The following is a 20741-nucleotide window of genomic DNA, read 5'->3' on the forward strand; positions in this document are numbered from 1 at the left end:
CATAGCCTTTTTTTCTTTAGGTCACGAGCAGTTGTGAAAGCATTTCACTGCATATCGTACTGTGTATGACTGTGTACGTGACAAATAAAATTTGAATTTGAATTTGAAAAAGGGCTGTTTCCAGTGAGTGAGCTCTACAAAAGCCAGACTGAAACTTATCGCAAATGTTATGTTTGTCCAGAGCTGCTATAAGATGCTTAGCCACAACCTTTTCTGAAAGCTTAGCAATTAACGGTAATTTAGAGATAGGTCTGTAGCTCCTCCAAAGAGAGGGGTCTAGCTGAGTTTTTTCAAAAAGTGGGAGAATAGCAGCATTTTTAAATTAAACCGGAACTATACTAGACGCCAGTGAAGACTTGATTAGAGTGAGCACAGATGGACCAATAACCAGGAAGACATTTTTGAATAATGATGCAGGTACAATGTCAAGTGGACAAGAGGATGCTTTCACTGAATTCACTAGTTTTACCAGCTCAGGTAGTGAAACAGGAGAGAAAGTATCCTAAATGACAGGGCGTGATGAGGTGGAGATAGACATAACAGGTGCTGAATGAGAAAAATTCATTCTTATGTTATTAATCTTTGCAAGAAGAAAAGAAAGAAAACTGTCACAGTCCTCATTAGATGAAATAGGGGGTGCGGAAAGAGCAGGAGTAACAATGCCACTAATGTCTTGATGCATGCTCAATCATCCAGGTAAGTAAATCTCCAAAAGTTGATTCTGTTCATCTGGATGTAGCGTTTCCTGAAGGAACAATGGGCTGGGATAATTGCATAATTAAGATTAAGGAACTGACCTCCCAGCCCATTCAGTGGGCTGGTTTCAGTCATTATGCAAATGTCCTGTTTATAAGATTGAAACCTGCAGTCAGCTGAGACTGAAGACGTCACCTGGATGATGATGAAAGATCATGTCATCAGATGAACAGAATCAGCTTTTGGAGAATGCCACTAATGGTGTTAAATAGCACCTAAGGATTACCTCTGCTCTTTGCAACCAAGTGTGAGAAATAGGCAGCCCTTGCATCTCTGATAGCATTATTAAAAGAACTTAAAAGGTCCTTTAGGTACAGGAAATGAACATTTAGGTGAGGGAGTTTTCCTCCCTCACGTTTTAGACAACTAATACTGTCATTTAGCCAAGGAGGAAATTTGCAAGCAGAAACTCTACTCATTTTATCTGGACAAATTTAATCTAAAATAAAAAGGCTATAATTATTCAAAAGATTGGTTGAATAGTCAACATCATTATGAGGAGATAGCTGTAGGTTAAAAGCATCCGCAAATTTCTCCGCTGTGGAGGAATCTAAGGTACGAGAGCTAACCTTCCATTGAACAGGGGACAAAAGCTCATTAAGAGACAGTTTAAAAACAATAACATGGTGATCAGAAATAAAAAATGTCCTCAGAGCAAATAAAATCAATATTTAAACCCAAAGTAAAAACAAGGTCCAGTGTGTGACCTTTGCTGTGCGTAGGACCGGACACATGCTGAGCAAAATGAGTCCATAACATTCATAAAATCTCTGGTGAAAGGGTCAGAGTCATCATCAATGTGTGTATTAAAGTCCCCAACTATGAGCAACCTAGACAGCTTTAAATTTGAGGATAAGATAAGAAGTCACTGAGCTCCGACAAAAATAACCTATTTGAGACAGGTGGACGATACAACACAGCACAGTAAAACGGATCCTTGTTTCCAATTTTAAGCAGCTGCAGCTCAAATGAAAGAAATTGTCCAATTTTCATGGAGCGGGAGGAGAAACGTTGCTGGAAAGCCACAGCGAGACCACCACCCCGACCAGAAACCCGAGGCTGGGTAATAAAAGTACAGCCATCCGGGCAGAGTTCAACAAATGACAAATGGTCTACATCCCGCTGCCCGGTCTCAGTCAGGAATAAAAAATCCAGTTTTTTAGATGATATAAAATCATTCAACAAGAATCATTTATTTGACAGAGATTGAGCGTTAAAAACCGCCATATTCAGTGAAGTAGAAGCCTCCGTATTTGCGGAGGCTCGAGTTAAAGGATGTAGAAACTCAGGGTTTGAACCATCACGCTCGTAGAATCCGCTCACCGTGGGAAGAAAAAGCCAGCTGGCAGAAGAGTCTGGATAAACCCTCCCCAGGCAGGCCGGTCTCAAAGAGCCGGCGTATCCAAACAGGGACGTGGAAAACAAGTCCCCCTCCATGGAGCTTTTCTGAGCACAGGAGATAAGGCACACTCGGCGTCGCTTAACAGCCAATCAGAATCAGAATCAATACTTTATTGATCCCTGGGGGAAATTACTTTTCGTTACAGTGCTCCATTACAAACAAACATTAACAGAGACAGACAATACACTAACTAAGAATAGCACAATATAGCACAGCAAAGAAGGACTCATGCAGGCTGGAGAAACTGATCAGGAAGGCTAGCTCTGTGGTCGGCATGAAGCTGGACACTCTGGTGACAGTGGCAGAGAAAAGGACATTAAAGAAACTGCTGGACATTATGAACAATGCTGGGCATCCTCTGCACACGGCCATAAACAACCAGAAGAGTCTGTTCAGTGACAGGTTGCTTCTCCCCAAGACAAGAACTAACAGACTTAAAAACTCCTTTGTCCCACACGCCATCAGACTGTTTAACTCCTCTCTGGAGGGGAGAGGGAGGGGAGACAGGAGGACAAAGGAGGGGGGAACAACTAAGCTGTAGTGCCTCTTCACCTCACTGTGCAATACTTTTGTAAATAGTCAACAGTGCAATAGACTCTCAATACTTGAAATGTGCAATTCACTTGTATTTTTATTTTTATTCCTATTTATTCTATTTATCCCCTTCGTATATTTTATTTATATTGTCTCTGTATTTATATATGTGTGTGTGTGTGTGTGTGTTGTGTGTGTGTATCTTGCTGTGTGTGTGTGTGTGTGTGTGTGTGTGTGTGTGTGTGTGTGTGTGTGTTATATAATATAACATTCTGTAACTGTAACTTTCTGTCGGTGCTGTGCTTTTGGAAACGATTTTCCCAGAGGAACCCACCCGAGGGATTAATAAAGATCTATCTAATCAATCTATCTTTATCTTGGACAGCATCCGCCTCTCCGACACCACCTTGAGGGAGTCCAGCTCCATCCCCACAACATTGCTGGCCTTACGGATAGTTTATTAAGTCTGTTGGCATCTGCGACCCTCAGCCTGCTCCCCCAGCATGCAACAGCATAGAGGATCGCACTGGCCACAACAGACTCATAGAAAATCCTGAGCATTTTCTGGCAGATGTTGAAGGACCTCAGTCGCCTCAAAAAATAGAGACGACTCTGGCCCTTCCTGTAAAGTGCTGTGGTGTTTTTAGCCCAGTCCAGTTTATTGTCAATGTGAACTCCAAGGTATTTATAGTCCTCCACAATGTCAACACTGACCCCCTGGATTGAAACAGGGGTCAAGTGTTTCCTGGTCTTCCTGAAGTCCACGATCAGTTCCTTGGTCTTTGCCACGTTGAGCTGCAGATGATTCTGCTCACACCACGTGACAAAGGAGTCGACCACAGCCCGGTACTCTGTCTCATCATCCCTGCTGATGCATCCAACCACCGCAGAGTCATCAGAAAACTTCTGAAGATGGAGGTCTCTGTGCAGTGGCTGAAGTCTGTGGTGTAGAGGGTGAAGAGGAAGGGGGAGAGGACAGTCCCCTGTGGTGCCCCTGTGTTGCTGATCACCTTGTCAGACACACACTGTGGGAGACGTACATATTGTGGTCTTCCTGTCAGGTAATCAACAATCCAGGACACCAGAGAAGCATCCACCTGCATCGCTGCTAACTTATCACCCAGGAGGGTCGGCCTGATGGTGTTGAAAGCACTGGAAAAGTCAAAAAACATGACCCTCACAGTGCTCGCCGGCTGGTCCAGATGGGTGTAGACACGATTGAGCAGGTAGATGATGGCGTCCTCAGTTCCGAGACGAGGCTGATAAGCGAACTGAAGGGGATCCAGATGTGGTCTTACTATGGGTCGCAGCTGGTCCAGGATGAGCCTTTCCAGGGTCTTCATGATGTGGGAGGTCAATGCCACGGGCCTGTAATCCTGGGGGCCACTGGGACGTGGCGTCTTTGGTACAGGGACGAGGCATGATGTCTTCCACATCACCGGGACCCTCTGCAGACTCAGACTCAGCATAAACAGTTTATGAAAGACTCCACACAGCTGGGGGGCACAGGTCTTGAGGACGAGGGGACTCACTCCGTCTGGTCCAGCAGACTTGCCTGAGTGAAGTCTCCTCATTTGCATCTCAACCTGGTATTGAGTGAAGGTGATGGGTGGGGGAGGGGTGTCAGGACTCTCACAGGAGGCAACATGTGAAGAGAGAGGCTGGCACAGTGGTGTGGCTCTGGATTCCAGGCTGACTACAGGTGAGGTTGTGGGGGTGGGAGCAGACACTGTGGTGTCGAATCTATTGAAAAACAGATTCAACTCATTGGCTCTATTCTCACCTCCCTCAGCTCCCCTGCTGTTGGTTGGCCTGAATCCAGTGATGGTCTTCATGCCCCTCCACACCTCTCTCATGCTGTTCTGCTGGAGTTTCCACTCCAGCTTCCTCCTGTAATTGTCCTTAGCCTCTCTGATCTTGTCCTTTAGTAACACCTGGACCTTCCTCACCTCCTCTTTATTGCCCCCTCTGAAAGCCCTCGTCTTGTTGTTGAGGAGGGCTTTGATGTCAAACCCCGCTGCCAGTAAAGCCTGAGCTTTACCTGAATACCTCCCCTTCTCCCTCTTCTTCTCCGTGGTCTAGAGGATCCGCCGAATGGTGATGGAGGAGGGTGGAAAATGCCGAAGGAGGATGAAGAGACATCATAAGGCATCATAGAGGATCGGATGGATAGCAAAGACAGATGATCATACACCAAGGCAGCCAATACATCATTAAAACTAAATGAGAACAGCAGAGTGGAAAAAAATAATATAAAAGTAGTGGAGCGCGACAAACTGCACCCGGCCGCAGCAGAGCCAAACACAGGCGGCATCACACCGGAAGCAGCACAAAAAAAAAAGACCTCTCAGTCTCTGCTTCCTGCTCTGCTGTCTTTGACAGGTTTGAGCCTGTGACTCTGTCCTTTTTAAAGGAAACTGTTGGTCGTTTTAAGCCTGCAGGATCTCCAATTCCCAATGCTTCCTCCAACTACTCGCTCAACCACCACGTCATCCAGGTAAACAGCACAGCCTTTCGGCGCATTAACAACCAAACTCATGAGTCGCTGAAATGTAGCTGGAGCATTGTGTAAACCAAAACCGATGACTGTATATGAATAAAGACCAGATGGCGTGATGAAAGCATTGGCACCTGCCAATATCCCTTCAACAGACCGAACTTTCTCACATTTTCTGCTGCACCAACTTGGTCAATACAGTCGTCACTATGAGGCAAAGGATAAGAATCAGGTTTGGTCACTGCATTTACTGTCACAATGGCCACAGGCCGATAGCTAAACTGGACTCAAACACACAAAAAAACCTTAGAGCAGATACCAACGTGAGGTCGTTGATGAACTGGGAAAGCAAAATGTTTTAGAGGTTTTCCAATCTGGTTTGAAATCCTTTCATACCACTGAATCAGCCCTGTTCAAAGTTTTTAATGACATATTTTTAGCTAATGGCACTGGGGACTGTGTTGTTCTGGTGCTTTTGGATTTGACAGCTGTGTTTGATACAGCGGATCACGCCATTTTACTCTCTCGTTTGGAGTAGTGGGTGGGCATTAGGGGCACAGCACTGGAGTGGTTCAGGTCCTACTTGGTGGGGAGAACTGTGACCATGTGTCGTCCTCCACCCCTCTTTTGTGTGGTGTCCCACAGGGCTCAGTTCTAGCCCCCTCCTCTTTTCTTTAGATCTGCTTTCTCTTGGTTCTGTACTGAGAAAGCACGGCATTGCATTCCACTTTTATGCTGATGACTGTCAGATCTATGTCCCTCTAAAGAAAAAAAGGCACTTACCTCACACAGCCATTACTTCAGTGTCTCGATGCCATTAAGGCTTGGATGCCTGTTAACTTTGTAAAATTCAACGATAAAAAGACTGAGGTGATGGTCTTTGGTAGCCGCACTGAGACGCCCAATGTGTATAAAAAAATAAAACCAAGTCTTTCACGGCAGCACTTTGAGACAGTGATCCACGCCTTTGTTAGCACTCAGCTGCATTACTGTAATGCACTTTATATAGGGGTCAGTGCATCATATATTACTCATCTACAGAGGGTGCAAAATGCTGCAACTCGTCTTTTAACTGGCATTCGAAGGTTTGAGCACATTTCCCCTATTTCAGCTTCACTTCACTGGCTGCCCATTTCTTTTAGGATTCATTTAAAAATTCTTTTATTTGCTTCTAAAGCTCTTTTGTTGTAGCAGCTCCCAAACTGTGGAACAAGCTTCCTTTAGAGATTAGACAGGCCTCTTCACTGCCTGTTTTTAAGTCACTCCTGAAACCCTCCTCTTTACCCTGACCTTTGACACCACGTGAGATGTTGGTTTTTATTTTATTTTTTTTATTTTAGTTGATTCCATGCTGTTTTATCTTGTTTTGTTTTTTAACATGAGGCTGTTTTAATTTTTATGTATTATGTGTTTTATTTATTTATTTTTGCTGTTTTCTCTTGTTCTATTGTTTTTAACTTTTTTTCTGTACAGCATTTTGGTCCTGTGCTGGATATTTTAAAGTGCTTTATAAATAAAATTGGATTGGATTGGTTCGTTCGTTCGTTCGTTCGTTCGTTCGTCTGTCTGTCTGTCTGTCTGTTCAGCCTTTGGGCATGCCACAGGAAATCTTTTCTGTTAATCTGGTTGTTTGTTTGTTTGTTCAGCCTTCGGGGCAGTGCTACAGGGGAGCCTTTTCGGAATGGCTGGATTGCTCCCAGCTTCATACACAACTCCCATCATGAGTGGTCAGGGACTCGCTGGGACCTTTGCCGCCTTCGCCATGATCTGCGCCATAGCAAGTCTGATCAATAACTCACCAATAACTCATTGGATTCAGTTTTATGACACTTTGCAGGAACTTGAATGTCAGTACACAGAGATTATAAAAGGTTGATTTTCTGTCTTTTTCGGGTACAGGCGGTTCGGAGCTTCAGGATGCAGCATTTGGGTATTTCATCACAGCCTGTGTGGTTATTTTTTTGTCCATTCTCTCCTACATCCTGCTGCCCAAACTGGTACGTTGTCCTTTTATTCCATCTCCAAGACCTGAGATACAAAATATGGAACACAAACACATCATGCATCATTGCAGTACTAGCCCCTCCCACAGCCGCCAGCTCAGTGCATCCTTAAGAAATCAGATCTCATAGACTCTGTTCCATCCTCAGCTTGCCCCTTTCAAGGCATCATGAGTGAGTGCTAATAGACTTTTGTTTTGTTTGTGTTTTCAGGAGTTTTTCCACTTTTATCAGGAGAGAAACACGAAGCAGATCTCTCTGGAGCAGAATTCGATCAGCCTGATGAACAGAGGTACAAAAAATATTTTTTAAAAACCTTTTGCTTATCACCTCAAACCGGCTTAAGGTCTTCATGAAAAGTTTATGCTTTAATACATATATCTCTCCTTGCTACTTTTTATATTTTCCACACAGGTTATTTACTTGAATGAACATTGTTCATTCAGCTGCTAGTTTCAGTCATTATACAAATGTACTGTTTATAAGGTTAGGAAAATCTGCAGTCAGCTGAGACTGAAGAAGTCACCTGGATGAGTGATGAAATGTTACTCTCACTATGTCCAGATGAACAGATTTAACTTTTTGGGATAAACTGAAACAAGAACATTCATGCTTCCATCCATCCATTATCTCCCACTTTTCCATGACTCGGTTCTGGGGACAGCAGTCTAAGCAGAAAAGCCTCGACCTCCCTCTCCCAGCCACCTCCTCCAGCTTGGAACACCAAGAGGTTCCTAGGCCAGCTGAGAGATATAATCTCTCCAGGGTGTCCTGGGTCTGCCAAGGGCCCTCCACCTGGTGAGACAGTCCAATTGTACAATCTGTCCAGTCCTCCATATCTATCTGTCAATCTCCTGTTCCCCTTTCATCTCGCTCATGAACAAAACTCAAAGATACTTACTCTTCCATTGAGGGCAGCAACTTCTTTCTGACCTGGACTATGCACCATGGCCTCACACTTGGAGGTGCTGATTTTCATTCTCGTTGCTTCACATTCAGCTGTGAACTGCTTCAGTGCGAGCTGGAGGCCACCACCTGATGAAGCAAACAGAACCACGTTATCTGCAAAAAGCAGAGATCAGTTTCTGAAATCACCAAAGTTGAAGCCTTCTGCTGCTTTACTACGCCGAGAAATTCTGTCCATAAAAATGAACTGAATTGGTGACAAAGGCCAGCTCTGGCAGAGTCCAACACACACTGGGAAGGAGTCCAACTTATTGCCTGCCAAGCTCTTCCAACGGTTGTATAAGTACTGAATAGCTCTTAACAACAGGCTACACACCCCGTACTCCCCAAGCACCTCCCAAACACTCTGATGCATGCAGTTCTTATGTCCAAAAAACATACGAAGTGGTCAGACAAACTCCCATGCACCCTCAAATATCCCCAAGAGCATGAGGAGTTGGTCCAGAATCACTTCTGGCAAGCTGGAAAAAATCAAGTCTTTTTCCATGGTTTTTGCTTAAGCCACTGCCTGATCTGCATTCTGCTTGGTCTGCTGGTACCAGTCGAGTGCCACAGGCTAACCAGGCCAACCCGATAGGGCTCCTTCTTCAGGCTAATGACACCAACCACCTTGCAGCCACAGCTCAGTTCAGCAGCCTCAGCAATGGAGGACACAGATAGACTGAACACAGCCCATTCAGACCTCATGTCCCCAGTCTCCCTCAGAATGCTGTCAAAGCTCTGCAGCAGGTGGGAGTTGAAGATTTAGCAGACCAGAGCTTCTGCTAGGTATTCCCAGTGCACCATCACTATACGTTTAGGTGTGCAGGGTTTGTCTAGCGTTATCCCCCGCCACCTGATCCAACTCACCACCAGGTGTTGATCAGTTGACAGCTCATTGCATTGAGGTTAGACCGATTATATCTAGCTGGTACCTCTCAATCTCACACACTAGCTCAGGTTCCTTCCCCACCAGAGAGGTGATGTTCCATGTCCCAATTGCCAGGCTCGGTAGCCATGGATCACCAGGGTCTCTGCCGTGGCCACCACCAGGCACACAATTCATCAGACCGCTACAGCACCTCCTGCAGGTGGCCCCATGTCCCTTCCCCAGGTGTGCCTGGCCGTGCTACATGGGCTATCCCAGCCACCAAGTGCTTTCCCTTCGGCACCTTCCTCAGGCCTGGCTCCAGGCGTGGCCCCTCTAGCTCTATCCCGGGCAGGAAGAACTGTTCCCTTGATCATGTACACATAAGAGTCTTTTGAATCACTCTTTGTCTGGTCACTCATCCAGAACCAATTTGCTATGGGTGACCCTACCAAGGAGCAAAAGCCCCCCAACAACATAGCCCCTGGGATCTCTGGGACACACAAACTCCTCCACCACTATAAGACAGCGCTTCACAGAGGGGTAAAACAAATTGAAACATACAAAACGTAATAAATCTGCATGTCACTCTTCTTTCACACAAAACTATTCCTGTGAGCACCCGCTTTCTCCAGTCAAAGAAATAGTAAGGTCTGGAGCATGGAACTCCAGTCAGTCTGAGCTGCTGGAGCTTTCCAGCGGGGCTTCATTCACTGTTTTCTGGAAAAAGCTGCAGATAGAAAACCTCCATCATACTAAAAACATAAAAGAGTCTGTGAAATGCTTTCACTGGCTCTGAACATAACCCACTACTCTGTTACCGTGGTTACTCATCAGGTGAAAAGAGAACCACACAGAAAAATCTCACTTTGAGATTGACACAGATTGCTAAATCATTAATCTGGCATCACAGTTACAGCGCTCTGTTGTCATGTGTTTTATTTATCCTATCATTTACGTTGTTTTGTTGTTTATTCTGTTGTTTATGTAAAGATGCAGTAGCTGATCAGAAAAAGCCTCAGGACGTCTCCATGCTGAAAATCTTTAAGAAGGTCAGCTACACATTACTTAACTGATCAAGAAACAATCTATAATCAATATTAACTGTAGTTTGTTCTTTAAAGGGAATGTCTGACCTCTGACCTTTGGCCCTCAGATCTGGATCTTGGCCCTGTCAGTCTGTTTTACCTTCACTGTAACCATTGGCACATTTCCCGCCGTCACTGCCGACACCAAATCCACGCTCAGTGACGGAGGTTCCTGGGGTCGGTCAATACCTCGTTTTCTGTTGAAATGACGGCTAATGTTAACCTTTCTTCTTCTGTGGTGTTTTGTTCCATGTTTATCTGCGTGAATTTGCCCCCCGTTTCCTTTTCCTTGTTCTACTGATACACGCAAACATTCAAATAATTGTTTGATTTACAGACCAGTACTTCATTCCTGTCAGCTGCTTCCTGCTCTTTAACCTGTGTGACTGGGGTGGGCGGAGCTTAACAGCCATCTTGATGTGGGTGAGTTTGAGTTCTGTCATCAAGCAATTCAGCAACAAACAGCAAGCCTCCAATAAGTCCTCCGGCTTCACATTGACAGTCTTCTACCTCCCATGATTTCATCTGGGTGACCGTGGTTCAGCGGGTTGGGAACCTCATCTTATAACTGGAGGGTTGCCGGTTTGATCCCCAGCTCTGTCTGTCCTGGTCATTGTTTCCTTGGGCAAGACACTTCACCCTACTGCCTACTAGTGTTGGCCAGAGGGTCCGATGGCAGCCTCGCTTCTGTCAGTCTGCCCCAGGGCAGCTGTGGCTACACCCCTAGCCTGGTTTCAATCATATCTCCTTGACCGCTCCCAGTTTATTCAACTGAAATCATTCTGCTCTCGTCTTTTCCCGGTCCCTTCTGGTGCACCCCAAGGTTCAGTCTTAGGCCCTCTTCTCTTCAAAATATACATCCTCCCTCTAGGTACCATTTTCTGCTAATTTGATCTTCACTTTCACTGTTTTGCTGATGACACCCAGTTATATCTCTCCTGCAGACCTGATTCCTCCCTCCCACCTTCTTCCCTTACAGCAGACCTTCCCAAAGTGTGGGGCCTGCCCCCTAGGGGAGGCGCAGAGCCATTGCAGGGGGGGCGCGGTATGAAAAGGGGAGGGGAAACAAAACGCTTGAACACTGCTAGCACGGTGCGCCCACACAAACGCAAAGCAGGACATGAAGCATCGCTGAATATGTTTCCAAACCAACTTCATTCTAAGCCAAAGACTAGAAAATATGGTGAAGCAAATCTTCCCTTTGGCTTCACCTGCACAAGTGCCGAGGTAGGTCTCCCTGCAGGATTGGTTTTCCCTGTGTCGGGAGCAGCGCTGGGCTGTTCAAATTACGGACAAACAGTATCCCACATTCTTGAGTTTTAGTTCACAAACACTTCTTATAATGACTAACTACTCCTGACATTTTGTTAGCTCTTTATACAGTAAAGTTACAGCAGGATACAAATAAATGAATATTATTACACAGGAAATAAAAAACAACTACACGTAAAATAATCACATCGTGACGCCTCTGCCTTTCTAAATGGAGGGACAGTAACTGCATATGTATGTAAGCCTGTAAAAACTGACTCTGACTCACTCACTATCGATAACTCCACAGTTTTGCCTTCTCCTCAGGTTAAGAGCCTTGGTGTCATCCTAGACAGTTCACTTTCCTATAAATCTCACATCAATAATCTCACCCGTTCTGCCTACTTCCATCTACGTAACATTAACAAATTGCTTCCTTCTCTTTCCACCCAGTCTACGTCCATTCTTCTCCACAGTCTTATTACCTCCCATATGACTACTGCAACTCTCTTTTGCATGGTTTTCCCCAAAAATCTCTCCATCAGCTTCAACTGGTTCAGAACTCTGCTGCTCGCATTATCACCAGAACCCCTCCTACCAGCACATCACCTGTTCTTCAAGATTTTCACTGGCTCACAGTGAAAATCCAGATGATATACAAACTTCTTCTGCTCACCTTCAAGGCCATTCCTAACCTGTTAAGCACTACCTTTTCTGCCCGTTCACTTCGATCTTCTTCTTCTATCCAGCTTTCTGTGCCTTCCTTCCGCCTCACCACCATGGGAAGCAGAGCTTTTAGCGGTTCTGCTCCCAGGCTGTGGAGCTCTCTACCCCCAAATAAATCAAATCAAATCAAATCAAATCAAATCACTTTTATTGTCACATCACATGTGCAGGCACACTGGCACAGCACATGCGAGTGAAATTCTTGTGTGCAAGCCCCACAAGCAACAGAGATGTGCAAACACAACAACACAAACGAGCAAAATACAAGAATATAAGAAACATAAATATAAGAAACACTGGTTCTCTCCCCCAGTTTAAATCCCAACTCAAAAACCACCTGTTCAAATTTGCATATTCACTGTGAATCCACTGTTTGTTAATTTTATCTCGTGCTTTTGTTTTTATTGTTCTTCATTGTTCTATTATGTGTTTTTATCTATTGTACAGTGTCCTTGGGTGTCTTGAAAAGGCGCTTTATAAACAAAATTCATTATTATTATTATTAACTGTAGTTTGCCTCCACCAGTGTGTGAATGTGAGAGTGAATGAATACTGGAATTGTAAAGCGCTTTGAGGGTCTCATAAAGTGCTATATAAATGCAATCTATTATCTGGTTCTTTATTTGTAGACCTCGAAAATTATACAAACCGTTATACTGGTATTAAGATGCAAGACAAATTTTATTGCAAATTTAGTTTAAATATTTATATTGTTAAATGATCAAAAGGCTATTAGTGCAGCAAAAACAAAGTATTTCTCTAAGATCGTGTCTGATAACAGTCACAGACTTCGTATTAATCACTAACTTAGTTCTTAATCCCCCTACTGCTGTTCCCCACATAGCATCAAAAGCAACATGTGAAAACTTATTGAAATTCTTTATTAACGGGATCACAGATATCAGGTCTCATATTATCCTTCCAACCCATCTGTTCATATGCCAACTTGGTTGCTTGTGACCACTTTGAGCCTGTTGTCAGTGGTTGCAGTGTGGGTGAGGAAAGGAGGACCCAAACGCTGGACTCACAGGTGAAGGCTGGTGTTTATTGCTGACCGAAATGAACGAACAGAACTGAAGCAGGAAATGGCTCGCTGGCTGGCTGAAGGAACTACCAGCGACAACATCAATGACACGACGGTGAACGAGTGGAAACAGAAGACTTCCCCACCCGAGGAACTGAAACAGGTGCAGAGAAAAGCCATCGTTCCCTCGAAGCTGGACAGGAAACTGCAGGATCTAGGACTGAGCAGCTCCCTCTGCAGCTGGATCCTTAACTTCCTGTCTGACAGACGCCAAGTGGTCAGACTGGGCAGCATCACCTCATCCCCCATCACACTGAACACTGGTGCTCCACAGGGGTGTGTACTGAGCCCTCTCCTGTACTCACTCTACACCTACGACTGCACAGCCACTAACAACTCCAACATCATTGTGAAGTTTGCGGACGACACTACAGTGGTGGGTCTTATCACCAACGGTGATGAGACGGCTTACAGGGAGGAGGTCAGCGCCCTGACCCACTGGTGTCAAGACAACCATCTCACCCTCAACGTCGCAAAGACAAAGGAGTTGATAGTGGACTTCCGGAGGTGCAGAGAAGTACACACCCCCATCACCATCAACGGCGCTGCTGTGGAGAGAGTGAGCAGCTTCCGGTTCCTTGGTGTACATCTGGCTGAGGATCTTACGTGGTCAGTACACACAAACAAAACAGTGAAGAAGGCGCAGCAGCGCCTCTTCTTTCTCAGGAGACTGAAAAGATTCGGCATGAGCCCCCGCATCCTCAGGACCTTCTATCACTGTGCCATTGAGAGCATCCTCACTGGATGCATCACCACCTGGTATGGCAACAGCACCGCCTACAACCGCAAAGCTCTCCAGCGAGTAGTGCGGTGCTCTGAACGGATAATTGGAGGTGAGCTTCCCTCCCTCCAAGACATCTACAGGAAGCGCTGCCTGAGGAAAGCGGGGAGGATCATCAAGGACTCCAGTCACCCCAGCCATAAACTGTTCAGACTACTTCCATCAGGAAGGAGGTTCTGCAGCATCCGGTCCCGTACCAGCAGACTGAGAGACAGCTTCTTCCACCAGGCCATCAGACTGCTGAACACGTCATAGACACCTCAGCTTCACTACTGGAACTTCAACATTATGCACTCCATACTGTACAGTAATGCCACTGTTTTGCACATGTCTCAACTCTGTATATTTTTATATATTTTATTTATTGTTTACTCTATTTAATTTGTAAAATATGTGTACACACACACACACACACGTAGAAAAATATTTAGTATACACATCCAGAAATGCATATACTATTATATATTGTACATATATTTATTAGTTTCAGATGTAGCCATTCTTGTATTTTGCTTGTTTACGTTATTGTATTTTTGCACAACTCTGTTGCTTGTGAAGCTCGCACACAAGAATTTCACTCACATGTGCTGTACCAATGTACCTGCACATGTGATGTGACAATAAAAGTGATTTGATTTGATTTGATTTGATTTAAAATATCGATATTTTAGTAAATTAGGGGAAATTTGTAGTTTATCATTAACAGGAACACAGTGGAAAGAAACTATATCATTCGGATTGTCAACATTGGAAGGAATTACTTCCTCTTCTGCTTTTCATAGTCATGTGCAAAATACAGCTGTATAACTGTGTCCAGCCCCTGGCGTGCGCACTCACAACAATGGCTGAGTGTAATTGGAGTTATGTGCAGATGTATTTTACCTCCACAAACAGCAGAGATGTGGTTTGCAATACATGTGGAAAGACAGTGAGGTGTTGTGGCAACACCACTAACCTCGTGAAATACCTCACAGTATATCAGATCACAGAATATGACGAGCTTATGTTGAGGCGAACTGAAGAGGAGGACAGGGACAGGTGCTGCTAGGGCGAGACAGACGTCTCTCACTGAGTCCTTTAGTGCTGCAGGCAGGCAACATGTTCAAATAGGCACAACTTCAGATTCTTTATTTCTATATGATGAATTCTGCATTATTAAGTGATAAGAACAAGTAATATGATGTCCTGTAATCATGATGACGCTATATTTTGAGATACAATAAATAAAGTAAGTTTTTGTACAAAGTATCGGTATCGGATCAGTATCGTCGATACCACCCTGAATACTTGGAATCGGATCAGAAAGGAAATCAGTGGTATCGCACATCACTAGGACCCAAACGCTGGACTCACTGGTAGGTGAAGGCTGGTGTTTATTGCTGACCGAAATGAACGAACAGAACTGAAGCAGGAAATGGCTGGCTGGCTGGCTGAAGGAACTGAACATACAACAACCTAATAGCGACAACATCAATGACACGACGGTGAACGAGTGGAACCAGAAGACTTAAATACACAGACTGATGAGGATGCTAATGAGAGACCGGTGGGAACACAGCTGAACATAATCTGGCTAACGACACATGAGACGAGCTGACAGGAAAAACAGGAAGTGAGAACAACATGTGGCAAAATAAACTGAACATGACAAAACTGAGAACACTGGGTCAATGACGCAGGAAACCTGACACCTGTGTCCTTTTCATTACTGAGTGAAGCAGTCAACCACCTGAAACCCACAGATGTACTCTGGATATTGTTCCATCTCGTTTACTGAAAGATGTTTTTGACATCTGTGGGTATGTGTTTGCTGTCAATAGCAGTCTTCAGTCTGGGTGTGTCCCTGCTGACTTCAAACATGCTGTGGTGGAACCTATGCTTAGGGTTAGGGTTTTAAATGACCTTTTAACTTTTACTGACTTGGGAGATTCTGCCATTTTAATACCAGTAATAATAGTACACAATGTACACAGTGGGTCATGGACGCTGCAACCTCATCCCGCTTCAGAGCCGCTGTCTCAATCGGGTGGGAAGTAAGTATGGGAAGAGGCGTTGGATCGGGGGGAAGGGAGGGAGGGTGGTGAGTGCGTATCAGTATCAGTGTGCATGTGTGCGTGTCGGGATGTGTGTCCTGAGTTCAGCCTGAGAAAGTGTCCTTTCGCCTGTTAGGCAAAGATCAACAGTGTGCAGCCTACGCAGGTGACCTTGAGGAATAGGGCAGAGAGTCTGTTCGTTCTCGTGTCTCTTGGAAGAATATTGTTGTTCCTCTTGGCGTCAACCTTCAAGCAGTTGGTGCCGTCGGGGGTGGGGGTATAGCCGCATGAGAGATGTTAGTATGTGGTCTAGGGAGAACAAACTGCATCGATTTTTCAGTCATTCTAATGTCCATCACTGGTCTCCAGGTGTATCTCTCTTTTAAGAGCCATGAGCTCCTCTAAACGAATGTTTCCCAGATTTCATTCAGAGAATGAAATCTGGGAAACATTCGCTTAGAGAACAAGAGCAAGAATGAGATGCTCTCTCAGATTTAAAGTCAGACGAGACGAGACAAGGACATAGAAGCATAGAAGGGAAGCTAAGGGAGGGAGAGGGTGGAAGACGCATCCGACTCCTCCGAGAGCCAAGAGGAGGAGTAACAGAATAGTTTGAGCCTAAACAGTTAAAAGTCAAAGCTTTAACAGAATCAGTAAAATAGCTATTAAATCTTGTTTCCACTATACTTGACTCTTTAATCAGATTTGCTCACATATATAACATGTGATGATCAGTTACATTGGAATTCCTTATTAAGATCTTTAAATGATGCTACATTTCTTTAGTGTTTCCTTTGCTAATAACATCAGTTACCACATTATTTCTCAGTGTAATAAACAAACACCTGTCATGTTGTGCTTGTTACATGTTTCCCTGACCTCAGAACAGTCTCTGCCCATATTTACATAGTTGGTCCTTTGTTAACCCGTTGAAACTCAAAGTCATGTGTTACCATTTCCAAGTCTTCCCTTTTTACTTTATGATTCCAGTCTATATTCAAATAATGTCATTATTGGTACCAGTCTTTAATGAGAGTATTCAGTTTATCATAAAGCACTTTGTTGTAGATGGTGCTCTATATATTCCAGTTAAACTGAAAGACATGTGAGCTGATAGTATTCTTTTTTTTTCCAGCCAGGAAAAGACAGTGTGATACTTCCTGCATCCATCGGGTGTCGCCTGGTCTTCATCCCTCTCTTCATGCTGTGCAACGTTCACCCTCGTGCCCACCTGCCAGTCGTTTTCCATCACGACTGCTTCTTTATCCTCTTCATGATCCTCTTTGCCTTCAGTAACGGGTACCTGGCAAGCCTCTGCATGTGTTATGGTCCAAGGTAAGAAACCTCCACACAGCAAACACCCCATCATGTTAATGTTAGCCTTGATTTTCTCTGTGGAGCTCATTTTAAGTATTAAGTATATTACAGTTGAGTCCAACACAACTTCCTGTGCACCCACTAGCAGCAAGAGTGGTCCAGTGCTTTATGACCATAATATCCTATTAGAGCGATTAGAACATGCTGTAGGTATTACAGGTACTGTGCTGCAGTGGTTTGTATCATATCTATCTAATAGACTCCAGTTTGTGCATGTAAATGGAGAGTCCTCTTCACACACTGAGGTTAATTATGGAGTTCCACAGGGTTCAGTGCTAGGACCAATTCCGTTTACATTATCCTCCTAAGACCCGAACTCATTAATGGCATGCATTCTTAATTTCTCTTTGCTATTTGGGCTGATTGCAACCGGATGAATATAAAAACAAAGAATTATCTTTTTACCTGATGTAGTTTCTGAGCAGAGGATATCAGGCCCTTGTAGAGCAAAATTTAGTATTTTGATCTAGACAACTCAAAATGGGATTTCCAAATATGTAGACGCCAGGTCCTCGGTGGTTAAACATGCTTCCCTTAGGCAGTATGATCAGAAGACATAGCATAGCATACATTAACAGTTCATGCATTTATGGAGTGTTTATAACAAGGTGCAAATTACTGGATACGTTCAGAAACAGGAAGGTCAGACTACACCTACAACAGAGCCCACACATCTTTGAAGCAGATTTTTGGCCAGATGAAACAAAGATGGAGGGGCAACAGAATGATGAGAGAAGCATTATAAGCTTTCCAGAGAACTGTTTTCATCTCAGCAGTCACTTATTATTCAGCACCTCCCAGAACAGCGTTGTTCTCTGTACTTCATACACGTATACATGTGTATATGTGCCTGCTGCAGAGTGTAAATACTCCTTTGTCCTCTCTCAGAATTTATTATTGGAGCTTCTAAAACAATTTTATAAAGTTCACATGTTCACAGAGATTATCCGAATCTGAACACCGGCTGGTCTTGTAAGGTTCCTTTGCCATCCTTCATCCATTACAGACTATAAATGGTACATTTTACTCCCTGGCTATTCAAAAAAAGTTTTCCCCTCCACACTGTATCCTCGTAAAATGTCCCATAATCAACAACAGCTGATTTTAAACTTAACTGCAGTACAGAGTGCCTGCCTGCACCTTTGTTTCTCTTCAAAACCAAAATCTGAACCAAAAAGGTTCCTAAATTAATCTTTTTACTGCTTATTGATATTTTTATAGTAAACTTAAGTTATATTTCAACATTTATAGTCTAACAAACTTCTTTTTTAAGTTATAATTAAAATAACATAAAATAATACTAAGTGTATTTTTAGTAATGCAAGACTAAAATTTCACAGGCATTTAATATTTATTTCATATTTCAAGCAGCACGGTCTCTTTGGCACAGTCCCCGCCTCTTGCCCTGTGGTAGCTGGGATAAGCCCCGCCCCTAGATTTGTGGGAATCTTAAGAATAATATAGATTATTCATTTCTATTTGTATTTTTTCTGTAATTTTACCAGTTAGGGTTATAAAAGATACACCATCTGGGAAATTACCTTCTGCCCATTTACCAATACAGATGTTGTATGCTCATAAAGAAAATACATTTCAGACTGTTTTTGTAATTTTATTGATATTTCAAACAGCAAGAGTATTCTTGTATTTAAAAATTAAATTTAAATTACTTTTTTTCCCATTATTGAACAGACACTGAAATTAAAAACAGTGTTAATATCAATCTTTAAATGTAAAATGATGTTAATTTTTCTAATTATTTTATGGTTTCTGAAAACGGGGCCTTTGTCTAATACTAGCTGCGATGTAAAACATAGAGACTTAAAAGTTGAAAAGCGTTGTGGGTCCACTCAGGATTAGGGAAGAGGTGCCGTGAGTAGTGACGTGGAGAATACAAGCAATAGAAATGATATTCCTCTGAAGGTGTCTGGGCTCAGCCTCAGAGATGGGGTGAGAGCTGCACCTCCATAAGGAGTGTCAGCTGAGGAGTCCCTATGGGAGGAGATGCCGAGGCAGACCTCAGACACGCTGAAGAGACAGTACCTCTCAGCTGGTTTGGAAACATCTCGGAGTTTATCTATACAGCGCCAAATCACACAGTCGCCTCAAGGTGCTTTACATTGTAAGGTAGACCCAACAATAAAAGATACAGAGAAAAACCCAACAATCATATGAGCCCCTATGAGCAGCACTTTGGCGACAGTGGGAAGGAAAAACTCCCTTTTAACAGGAAGAAACCTCCGGCAGAACCAGGCTCAGGGAGGGGCGGGGCCATCTGCTGTGATTGGTTGGGGTGAGAGAAGGAAGACAGGATAAAGACATGCTGTGGATGCAGAGAGGTCGATTAACACATAGTGAGTGAAGAAGAAACACCCAGTGCATCATGGGAATCCCCTGGCAGCCTACGTCTATTGCAGTATCACTAAGGGAGGATTCAGGGCCACCTGGTCCAGCCCTAACTATATGCTTTACTAAAAAGGAAAGTTTGAATCTTAATAGTAGAGATAGTGTCTGTCTCCTGAATCCAAACTGGAAGCTGGTTCCACAGAAGAGGGGCCTGAAAACTGAAGGCTCTGCCTCCCATTCTACTTTTAAATACTCTAGGAACAACAAGTAGGCCTGCAGAGCGAGAGCGAAGTGCTCTAATAGGGTGATATGGTACTACAAGGTCATTAACTTTGGTGGCTGTGGCTCAGGAGGTAGAGCAGGTCACCTACTGAGGTTGGTGGTTTGATCCCTGGCTCCTCCAGTCTGCATGCCAAGTGTCCTTGGGCAAGATACTAACCCCAAGTTGCCTTCAGATGCATCCATCGGAGTGTGAATGTGTGTAAATGTCGTTAGAAAAGCACTCAGTTTAGAGTCAGTGCTTGTGAGAATGGGTGTGATTGAGTGAATGTGGCATGTTGTATACAGTGCTTTGAGTACTATGGGAGAGTAGAAAAGTGCTATATAAGAATCAGTCCATTTACCATTAAGATAAGATGGGGCCTGATTATTTAAGACCTTGTATGTGAGGAGCAGGATTTTGGATTCTGGATTTAACAGGAAGCCAAAACAGGAGAAATCTGCTCTCTTTCTAGTCCCTGTCAGGACTCTTGCTGCAGCATTTTCCTGTCTTGCACAGTATTTCAGTCTTGCTCCCCACTTTGTGACCTTTAACACATTTTATGACTGAAAAGTGGCCTCTTTAATATACTAGCCTACATAAAAAAATAGAAACAGAAAATAGGCACTAAGAATATATATTTTACCTTAACAATTTTGGATTAACTGAAGGCTTTTCAGGGAGTTTTTAGGACTTCCTGATAATAATGAATTACAGTACTCCAATATATAATATAATATAATATAATATAATATAATATAATATAATATAATATGTCACTATATTCTGGTTTT

At 43.7% G+C, this 20741-nt stretch overlaps 1 protein-coding gene across 5 annotated transcripts in view; it reads left to right on the forward strand.

The window, feature by feature from the left end:
• Positions 1–20741, forward strand: part of LOC102291612 (equilibrative nucleoside transporter 1) — a 31622-nt gene that overhangs the window by 10036 nt on the left and 845 nt on the right. For 3 of the 5 annotated variants that reach the window (XM_005944441.2, XM_042212691.1, XM_042212690.1), the window contains 7 exons: positions 6836–6970; positions 7089–7186; positions 7403–7481; positions 9996–10054; positions 10159–10267; positions 10428–10513; positions 17101–17300. In XM_005944441.2, the coding sequence (XP_005944503.1) occupies positions 6836–6970; positions 7089–7186; positions 7403–7481; positions 9996–10054; positions 10159–10267; positions 10428–10513; positions 17101–17300 (766 nt within the window). The remainder of the gene's footprint in view (positions 1–6835; positions 6971–7088; positions 7187–7402; positions 7482–9995; positions 10055–10158; positions 10268–10427; positions 10514–17100; positions 17301–20741) is intronic. The other 2 variants (XM_014340791.2, XM_042212692.1) reach the window with 2 other exon arrangements.

This window comes from Haplochromis burtoni, unplaced genomic scaffold (genome assembly GCF_018398535.1).
Source record: "Haplochromis burtoni strain Fernald_Lab_line unplaced genomic scaffold, NCSU_Asbu1 Contig_387, whole genome shotgun sequence".
In the NCBI taxonomy this organism is placed as follows: Eukaryota; Metazoa; Chordata; class Actinopteri; order Cichliformes; family Cichlidae; genus Haplochromis; species Haplochromis burtoni.